The following is an 11,385-nucleotide window of genomic DNA, read 5'->3' on the forward strand; positions in this document are numbered from 1 at the left end:
CTAAATGATAATTAAATGCATTGTAGTGGCCACCTGACCTTAAAAGTGTCTCGTATTCAGTGCTCGTGCGCCACGTGTCACAAAAGTATCTCCTGTGACACGCCATGCTGTTGTAAAAGCGTGTTTCATTTCAAGGGTTGTGAATTAAGAGTCTAATTAAGATGCTAATGTAATATTGTAATGCATCATTAGAGTTATTCCAAATGCAGTGTCCTCATTCAGCAGCATGAAAAGTGTTAACACATCCCATTTCCTGCGTGTATGTGACCAAATTCTCTTCAGACTGAGAGATGTGGCTTGTGAATGTCTTCTCTTTTATTTTTTTCTAAAGAAATCTTGTTCCTTCTCGGTAAATGTTGTAGCAGCACATGGAGACACATGAAGGCAGCTCTTAAATGTGTCTGACAGGTTGCTGTCTGTTCTGGGTCGTGCTGTGAAGTGACCAGCGCCTCTGACAAGGACCTGCAGGGGCCAGACTGCACCAGCCTTCCTTTGTTAACCCGTGCCTTGTTCCTGTCAGATTTCTCCCACACAAGAATAGAAAAGAGGGGGGAGCTGGCACCAGCTTACCTGCCATTTGCCCTCCCATGCTGCAGCGTTAATAGCCACTCAGACGGACATCTTCCTGACACCAAACGACAGAGGTCTGAGGGAGGAAAAGAAGAATAGGAGTGTCTGCCGCCTAATGTTGGGGGTCAGAGCAAGTTTACTGGAGCAGGCCAGACACAAATTAGAGGAATTCTTCATGGCGGGAATGGTCTCCTAGTTTCGGAGAGGAATTCACAGACCTTCGAAAGAGGATGGGTCTAAAGTCTTGGCATGATTTAAGATGTGAGGAAGACTGGAGGAGAAGTGTGAGGATTTATTCAAGTATTTGGATGTTTCACAGTGTATATAAATTTGTGGACAATCCCATGTATTACATTTTAAGTATACTGAATACTATAACAAATATATTCATTATCTTTCTTAGAACTGAAAAAATACCCTGTTACAATTACTTGCACCCAACAGACTTTAAGAAATGTGTAACAGCTGTCGAACCAGCATTTTTTCTGTGATAAAAGCATTTACTTAATTGTTTTCAACATGGTCTCTGATCTTAGACTCAACATCCACAAATGTGAAGCTGTATCAAATATATGAATAGCTGTAGTTTCTAAGTGTATAATGAGGACAGACACAGCAGAGGCTTTCTGATTAACAAACCTGGACAGGATCATTTCCTCCCTGTGTCCATCAGAGAAATATTCCACATACTCGCAGAAATGAGGATGCAACTCTTGGCATGCCTCTCCAAACATACAGCCCTGTCTCATAGAAGTTCGAAAAATGGACAAAAAGTCTTAGGAAATGAGATAAAATTACATTATAGCAGCATAAAAACACTGCCAATGCAAAGTCAGTGAGGTTCCTTTGACGTGTTGGATGCACAAATTAGCATAAAGACCAAGAAAGTCCACACAGGGTGGATGGGTCAAACAAACATGGACTTTCACCCAGTAGACTGCTGTTCATGACCTGTGTGAAACCAAAAGTTAACGTAGCTAAGTGACTTTAAGGACTTTACATAACTTTGCAAAGTACTTTTCTTGAGTGCTTTTTGTAATTATGCAAAGTGTCTGAGTTTACGTCACTGGCGTCCCATACGTAGTCATTTTTAGGCTTACTGAAACCTAAATCTTCTTCTAAACTCTGTCTAAACTTTTTCATTCTCTTTACCTTAACCTCAAAGGGTGCATGTCCACATATCATTTTTCTTCATCAGAAAAGAGATAGCAGAGTCCTGGGGAGCGCCTCGTACAAGCCATATAGGCTCTGATGATTTTTAAGTTTACACAACAGTTTCTGTATATTTTGAATAGTGTATGGTAGTGGACTACACTGAAGTTAACTTTATATTTTATTTATCTTTTACAATACAGGCACAAGTTATTCACGCCAGGTGTGGTGCCATGAGGCAGTTTAATGTACATGACAAAAGGAGACTGTGAACAACGAGGTGCGTAAAAGACACCGTTGATTTGGACTGTAATAAGTTGTTGACGGTGTTATGCAGTGTTTAAGTGTAGTAACGGGAATAAAATGAGAATATGGTAGAGGACCATACAAGATGTAATTTTGGAAGGACTCTTTTGGATTCTCAATAAACTTTGTTAAACTTTTTCCCTGCCTCGTGTGAGTATTTTGGATTTCCAGAAAAGGAACAGAAACACAAGTCAAAACTGAGACACCTCACAAACTAAGTGGCCGAGGAACTGTGGTTATGTTGAAACGGCCACGACACGCCCCATTCCAGCGCTTCATAAAAAAGCACCACCAATGCTTCTTTATAAATGATGTGATTCACATTGGTTTTGTTTCTTTGACCACAATATCTTGACACTAATGTCAGCTGGGTACCTAATGTAATGCTACATTAACAGAAGGGTGAATACACAGTTCACAACAAGCTTACAAGACCTACAGTGACAAAAGCACAGCACTCACCAACATTTAGTACCCACCAGCCTGATCTGCTCCCACACATGGGCTTACCTGACTTTGTTGCAATGGTAGGCACAGTAGCCTAGCTAAAAAGTGGCAGCAATGCCACTAGCACCTTTCTGAAATGAAAGATTTGAACTAAAAAAAAAACCTTTAAAAAAGACACTGACTGTGGCACTTGCAGCAACATATGCCTTTCCTCATTGGGAACAATTGGAAACTGACAATAGTGTGCAGAAATTCACACTATGTGGACCCAAGTGTTTTTCTTTCCCTAAACTCAACCAAACTGCAATTGTTTCACATCAGACTGCAGTTATTAATAATAGACTTTGCATTGGCATGGTTTTCATGGTGACAGCACATCATTTAGCAAATTTCATGCCAATATAATGTGTTGTTAAGAGGTCATATCCATTTCATGTATTTCTGTGAGACTGCCAGGTCCCATGACATGAAGTCATTACTTTGAGATATGACTAATCAATGTGTGATGAATGTGTAATCAAGCAAACTGCAACTGCAAAAATCCCAAATCATCTCTTGAGGTCGTGTTGATGCAGAAACTGATTGGCTGTAGAGTTGTGTGACAAAGTTTTGGGATGATGAAATCGGTAAAGAGACCATCCTTCATCCACTTAGCACTAACCTGCTTAAGTGCCCTTGAGCAAGCCATTGAATGTGTCAATGGAAAGCAAATATTTAATTTTAAAATCAACACAAGAGAAAATCACATTTTCTGCTTTATTTCAATCCTTGGAAGTCATAAAACAAGGTTTAGACAAACAAGACATTTCAGTAAGTGACGCAAAATTCATGAATTCAACATGAGAGGGCTCATAAATATAGAAAACAGTTTGTTATTTTACTTTACAGTGTTCAGACTTGAATAAATATAAATATGTATGTTTTATTTTCAAGAATTAATCACATAATTAAGCAGGACACTTTTTGGTCACTTTATCCAGTGATACAAAAGTTTCACTTGTAAATTTAAGAGCTTTTTAAGTCTTTGGTCATCATTTTGAGTAAAGGCAAATTTAATTTATGCATAGAGTTTCTCCCAATCTGAAGCCACAGTTTAAACATGTTGCATACCTTGTTGCATACAAGAACATATTACATGTCAAGTATCTATAAGAGAGAGTCTCATGTTGCTTGAAGGGCAGCTAACCTCAAAACCTGCCACCAAAAAGCATCTGTGACATTTTGTCTCCATGTTTTCTGAAGCTTAATGGCTTGTCTCTTCTGTGGAGTCTTTCCACACTTCTTGGTGAAAACAGTTCCCATCTCTGCCCCAGGAGACTTCATTATAACCTCCAGCACAGCACGATGATATATCACTGATAGACTGTGATATCCATCCAGTCAATAATGTGTAATAGAAACGTCCCCCTCTTCTGACACAGTCTTACTACAAGGAGTCTGTCCGTCTCCGGGCAAACACCGCAGACATGCTTTTCACTATGCCCCTGAACCCCAGAGGCCTCTTTGTTGTCACCTTGGCATCCTTCAACCTGTCCACCAGCCCGTGAAACACCACGAGCACGCTGTGGTAGTTCTCGGCAGCCGACACCTCATAGAAGTGGCAGTCCGTGTTGAGAGCCAGCAGCCGGCCCTCCTCGCTCAGCACTGTCCGCCTGTGGTGCAGGTCCCTCTTGTTGCCCACAATCACTATGGGCGCTTTGTCTGTGTTCAGGTAGTCTTTAGTGGACTTGATAGTCTGAATGAGCCTGCTGACGGCATTGAAACTGGCCCTGTCGCAGATGCTGTAGACGAGGACGTAGCCATCTGCCCACTGGACCTTCTTCTTAAAGAGTGACGTCTCCTCAGACAAATCCTGGGAAATCACATCATGTCAGTTAATGGTGGGAAGTAATGAATTACATGTACTCAAATACTGTTTTAAAGGGACTGATTTTCAACCAGCTTTGTATCATAACTGTGGGCAGTATGTGTAAATTAACTATGGTAAACTTCCCTCTGTCTCATCACAGCCATTTTCCTGTGTTTTTCTGGTCATTTAGCAGCAATATCAAAATAATTTGGGTCTTTCTACTGCATTAACAGCATAGTTTTATGAAACAACCATCTTTTCAGCTGTGAAATACTTCTTTAAGTAAAAAGATTCCTGCTGCCTGTTGCTTACTTTCCCGTTTTATGTTACTTTATTCTTCCTGCCACTATATTTCCGACAGAAACATTGTACTTTTTGCTGCACAACAGCTATTATTATTAGTTACTTTGCAGATTAAGATTTTATGCACAACACTTATATTCTTCTTCTAAAACATGATGATCAAAGTACTAGGGGTTGGAATCACCAGAGGCCCCATGATACGATATTATCACGATACTTTAATCACAATACAATATTATTGTGATTTTAAACATGATGCGATATGCTGAGTATTGCGTTAAAATCTATTGCAATGTACTACAATTTATTACCTTTTTTCAATGGTACATTATGTTCCCAAAGGAAAACTTTGTCAACATCAACAGTTTTATCAAATAAAATATAGAAATTAGTCTGTTCATGTCACTTCATTTTTATTGCAGCAAAATGTATCTAGCAAACTGAAAAAGCAACTGACTATATCATTCTAGTAGGCTACCAAAACTTTAATTTGTTTTTGTTATATTAATGATTTACTACTATACTTGGCGTCGGTGTAATGATACGATACTGCCACACAAAAATATCGCTTTACTAGGCTGTATTGATTTTTTCACAACCTCTACAAAGTACCCAAAAGTACTGTTAAAGTTGCATCCCACATTAATGTGACACTTAAACACTGAAGTGTCAGTACTAAAACAATATTATGATATAGACGATAATATAACAGTATGAAGGGTTTAAACAGCGGTAGCTACAAACACATGGTGCTCACAAGGTATAGGGAAGAAGGATGTGATGAACACTAGGTGTTCCCACATTTTGTTAATAGTTACTTGTTTATTTAACTATTTATCTTGTATTACTGATACATGCCATATTCATGGAATGTTTATTCACACCTGAGAGTATGTAAATAAAATGAAAAAATAAAAAACGCACACAGGGAATAACTATGAATTGTTGAGTGGAGAAGGGGTAGGATTTAATAAGCTTTGCTTCTTCCTACCCCTTTTCGAACATGTCAAGTATATATTCTTTTTGATTGTTTAACTGCTTTAATTGCTTTGTTGTTGTTGTTGTTTTTTACTTTAACATGTTCGAAATAAAACCTTCATTCATTCAAGGGGACTTTTAGGTTTTATATTTGAATGAGCCACATCTTGATGAACTTATACTGAAGTAACATTTTGAAACAAGATCCTTTTCTTGAACTGGAGTGTCTTTACTTTTACTTGATTTTGAAGATTTGAGAATAGGGCTGGCGATATGCAGAAAATCCAATATCATGATATTTTTGACCTCTTGATACTTCAACAGTATTTTAAGATTGACCATTTGTACTTTCACAACGTATTCACACAATTAAAATTTAATGACTAAGTGGATAAAGGCAAATAGGCCTAATTGAACAGCTAGAGCAGTCTGCTAAGTTCAAAAAACTACATCATTTTACTGTAATACAGCCTTAAAAACAAGGAAAAGACAACACATGATATTATGATATCCACATTCTGATATATAGTCTCATATCATAATATTGACAAATCCATATATTACCCACTGGCACATATCTGAGCAGAATAAAACGCCATTATTAAGATCAGAAATCACTGATGGCACCTGTCAGATAGCTATTAAAATCTCTTCTTACCCCAGAATAAGGTGAGTCCCAGATGTTGAGAGTGATTTCCCTCCCATCGACCATAAAACTGTGACTGTAGATGGATTCTGCAACACAATAGGTTAAGTCAATGTAAAGTTAGATGAAGTTAAAAGGCTGCACTGAAACGACGGATTGGAAACTTACCAATATCTCCATACTCTCCGATGAAGCGTCGAGTTAAGAGGCGCACAGTCAGAGCTGGAAAAAACAGAAATAACATTTTAACGCATGCGCAGCAGAAACACATATATACGTATTTTTCTGCAACAGAGTGTAGTTTTTACCTGATTTCCCGACGCTTTCTGTCCCCATAACAACAATGTTGGCATCCATGTTCAGCGAGACAGCAAAGAGGAGCCGCTGGGATCCATGTGAGGCGGAGGAGGAGGAGGAGGAGGCTGCTGCTGCCGGCTGGGAGCTCTTATTATAGGACACACAGGTGGGCGGGGTAAACAAATCACCCATAACAACAACAACAGCAGCAGCAGCAGCAGCAGCAGCATGAAATTTAACGAGGTCTCCCTCACGTGGTCTCGCACACGCGTCTGTCTGTGGCAGGAGCCCGCCACAGTCAGCAGGTGAATGAAACCCGCTTTGGTGTCACTCTGATATTCCATGCGTGTTGTTACACATTTCACACAGGGGTTGTCAGGTTTTGATTAACCTCCTGAGACCTGAACTTTTGTTCAGTATGCATTTTCAATTTCTCCTCGCTATTTGGGATAAGTAGGCCCTGATAAGTATAAAAAACTAAATATTGTCAATGATAAAAAAAAGTCCCAGTGTCCTCAAACGAGACAATATAAAGTCCCAATGCCTTCAAACAAGTACTCTTTAATTAACAGTGTCTTGGCTTGTTACTGTTGCTAAAATTGGTAAAAAGGTGGTGGCATATCAAAGTTCATGTCGGGATCAGCTGTAGGATGACTTGGTAGAAATGGCTGCCATCTTGTTTTTATATGGATTAGTGTATTGTGCTCTTACTACCACTAGATGGCATAAAAAAGGTGTCCACGAATGAGAACAGCAGGTCTAAGTATTAGTAGTTAAGTATTATGTTGATGACCACACTGCAGGAGATTTAAAAAGCAGCTGTTAGCAATTGGCGGCTAACTCGAAGAAGAAGAATGGTGGCCTGAGTTTGGTTCTGTGTAAAAATGCAAAGGAATCATAAAGAAGGTAGCGGCCCTATAGTGCAATCTCTGTGTAAAAAGGGCTTTAAAGGGGGATATGTCCCCTGCTGGCCATCCCCAGAAATATACACCTCTGCAGACATAAGTAAGCTACCATTTCACTTGTAGAATACTTTATTCGTTTCATGCCATGCCAAAATTTTTTACTCCACTACATTTAAAGCTCTCTTACAAATTAAGGTTTTACACAGAAGCACATGATCACCTTTAAAGATATGATTAACTGTAATAGATTAAGCTACACAACAGTAAAAGAAAAAACTCCACATCGATCATCTACAACATTTAATTAAAAAGCTGTTTCCACATTGTTGCATCAGTAGTTATAATATAATAATATACTAAACAGTAACAACACTCATCTTTTTCTGCTTTGACTTACCACTACTTTTACTTATGATTCTTTATGCACATTTTGCTGAGAAGCTTTTACTGAGATGACATTTTTATTGCAGGATTTCCACTGGTAATGGAGTATCATATCACAATTTTTACTTCAGGAAAAAACTTGAACACTTGCTCCACCACTGAAGAAAATCAATTAATAGAAGTTGCTCTAAGGCTAAGAGTCAGTATCTGTATGAGACAATAAAATGTCTGACGATGAAATAAATCATTGTTGACTATATTAATTACAGGACTAAACACTTAAATAAGTTAAATTAGTATTTCTTGTAGATTCAGAAAAGGCATTATGTGTTCTTCAACTTACATTAATTAAAATCTGGTGCAGTTTCAAAGCTGTATATACCTAATTTTGTATAGAAACCTTTAACAGCACCAGGGAACATGAATAACTTTAGTCTCGGTGTTAATCAATTTGGGAGTTGCAGGTTTTGAAGTTCAGGTTTCCCCTTTTAGTTGTACCTTCTATCCAATCCAGCAAGTTATGCTCTTTCTATTTGCTGCTGCAATATTAAGAGTAACCACAAGGGGGAAGTAGATTTCAATAAATGTCTTTTACAACAGCTCACCTTTTTTTTTTTTTACTTCCCGGAGCCAGAAAAGGCAGCGGAGGCTGGCTGGACATGGATTGGCTGAACAGAAACAAACCCTCAGATAATTGGCTGTTTGCAGAGCTGGACTGTATAAAACCCGCCTCCCTGTGTGTGTGTGTGTGTGTGTGTGTGTGTGTGTGATTTGTTTTTATCTCTTCCAGCTTTACTTACTCCTCTGTGGGCTACAATTTCCTGTTTTAATCTGATTTCTCCCAGTAACCTGGTTTCTTGTGTGCATGTAAACATGTTGCCTGGTGGCAAATGCTGCTGTGTATCAATCGCACAAGAACAAATCAGGTATTATATTAAGATACACCCTTAAAGAAAAAAAACAGTGTTTTTCTTTTATTTACCTCTGATTTCTTCCACATTTTGCAGTCATGTAGTAAGAGAAGCTCCTCTGTGACAGTCGCTACTTATTTAAGCTGCAGCAGTAAAACCAGATCACAGAAACCCCTTACATCATCTCTGATATTATTTCCTCTCTGTTATCTCACGTAAATAAGATTATTCTGAGACTGGAGGCTCCAAGAAGGCTTTTCAAATATTTAGCTGTTCCCATTGTATATACGGTGCAAACATTTGCATTTTATTTTGAAGTGTCACTTCCTGCTGTAGAGTTGGTGACAAATGGGCAACTTCCTGACAGACAGCAAACTAGCCCGACAACATGGCCAAACGCAAGTATGATGCTTAATGAAGCTCTAGCCAAAGTTCAGTCAGGAAGACGCTACAACTCAGGCTCTAAGTTTCTTTTTCACCCAGCCGTTCACGCCTTGCACACGTCATTGTCTGGGTCTGTTTGCTGAGTCATCAGCTGTTTTCAGCTGATTCTCAATAAACCAATAGCACGGCGACACACCTTCTCTGTCAGCCTATCATCTTACTGCTCCTCATTTTAGATATGGTTCCTTCTCTGCCCTAGTTCTCTCTTGCTGCAGTTGTGCAGACCCTCCACCTCCCCATCACCACCAAGTCTTTACGGATTCATCAGCCTCATCAGCCTGAGAGTCAGCAGCCACCACTACCACCAGTGTCTGGGGGGCATTTATCCTGCTGCCACTCAGATGTCCCTCAATCACAAAATATCTCCCTCTGGTGACCAAGCACCAAAGACTTCTGTTAAATCTTGATCAGCACAAATTGTCTGTTTATCTGTACACTCATATTCTATATAAAATATCATCGTTACTTCATTCTTCTGTTTCTCCTGATTGAAATGTATTAAACTGGAAATCAGGACCCCAGCTGGAAACCGCTGGCTTAGAAAACCATGCTTGGGGGCCAAAGTCCCTGCAGGAAAAGCAGGGATGTCTCATGAAAAAACAAATGCTTTTTTCTTTCTTTTTTTTATTTTTTGTTTGTTTGCCTGGAACAATGGTCTACAGCTTGGCAGGCGTCCCAACTAGGTGTCACGCTATCCACCGTCCCCTCCACGTCCACCTTCCAATGACAATGTCAGCTCATGCATTACTTTACAAATGTTGATATGATACATATAAAACATATAAATGCCAGAATTATCAAATTTTCTGGCAAAAAAGAGATCATTTTACATGTTAAATGTATTTATTACGTGTTATTATGTGTGACTACAAGTGAAAAACCAATCAATACAGACGGAAATGTCTATTTAGGAGCTTGTTGATAAAAACACTCTTAGAAAACATAAATTGCTACAATAGTTTTCCCCTTAAGACAACAGAGGAGCTATTTGTTTATCATTTATGCACATTCATTAAAGTCTATGATGACAGTAAGGGGTAAAATCTGCTGCAGAGCTTCCGAGTGTCATTGACTACAAGACCTATGAGCCATCAGGTATGTCACTTGCCACTGAAGGCTTTGAGGCCTTATTTACAAAGTAAATAAGTGTTAGCATGTGTGACACTGACTCATGTAAACAACCAGGTAAGGCCTTGATATATATTACATTCATATCTACATATACACGTCACATCATAAACAAATGCATCATAACTGATACCTTGTTCATAAAAACATGATACACATAACCCTGTAAAACAACTCACAGTCGAGAGCATGAACATTTATCATCAAGTCACGAAGCTTTGCAATGGTTTGAATAAACCACATTCTCCAGCATCGACAACCTTTATCATCATGACGCGTCTGTGTGAAATTCATCACAGTTATCCGAAGCACATTAAGTTTCTTGGCCAGCGAAGGTGCCACATTCATGAAAATTCATATTGTGCAGCTGCAGAGACACCACAGTGGTGAGAAACATTTTCGGTTCCATGGCATTCAACTGAGAGGGAAACAGTCTCAAAACAAATTAATATGCAACCAAAACAGGGAAATTAATGAATCCATAAGTGATTAATTTAGGCTATTTTTAACGGAAATGCTCACCTTATAACAGTCTATTAAACCTGGAAACTTTAAACCTGATTTATCTTAATAGATTTATAACAACACAACAGAGTTTTAGCTTTACAGAACGACATTATTTACTTCTTTATCAGCTCTGAATCTCTTTGTCTCCACTCTTGTTCCTTCACCACAGCGAACATAATCGATGCAAAAGGGAGAAAATTATGTTAGATGACAAACTTCGCTGCCAAGAGATTGTGACCATGTGATGTGTTCATCAATGATGCAGCATCAAAGACTATTTTAAAGGTGACATTTTAAGGATTTAATAAAGCAAAACATCTTTATGTTTTATGTTGCATAATTCATTTACATTCCTCTGTGACTTTGAAAAGAGAGACATTTTGGGGGTTTAATCATTTCAAAAGACTCAGGTACGACTGTGGGTATTTAGGTTAATACCAAACATATTTATTAGTACATTAAAATTCATATTTTGGTAATAAATTAGAGGAATAAAGACACAAACGTCTCCGAAATTCAGAGGTACAGTCGTTATATACTCTCAACAAGGTCTTTTCA

The 11,385-nt window shown here is 38.6% G+C and overlaps 1 protein-coding gene across 1 annotated transcript; it reads right to left on the reverse strand.

Moving 5' to 3' along the window:
* Positions 1–3,217: 3,217 nt before the first annotated feature.
* LOC117262661 (Ras-related and estrogen-regulated growth inhibitor-like protein) lies at positions 3,218–6,759 on the reverse strand. Its single transcript, XM_033635724.2, has 4 exons — positions 6,560–6,759; positions 6,420–6,473; positions 6,264–6,340; positions 3,218–4,327 (listed from the first exon to the last, which is right to left on the reverse strand). Exons 1-4 carry the CDS (start codon positions 6,738–6,740, stop codon positions 3,902–3,904), a joined length of 738 nt encoding a protein of 245 aa, XP_033491615.2. The 5' UTR covers positions 6,741–6,759; the 3' UTR covers positions 3,218–3,901.
* Positions 6,760–11,385: the final 4,626 nt, after the last annotated feature.

Source organism: Epinephelus lanceolatus, chromosome 5 (assembly GCF_041903045.1).
Source record: "Epinephelus lanceolatus isolate andai-2023 chromosome 5, ASM4190304v1, whole genome shotgun sequence".
Taxonomy (NCBI): domain Eukaryota; kingdom Metazoa; phylum Chordata; class Actinopteri; order Perciformes; family Serranidae; genus Epinephelus; species Epinephelus lanceolatus.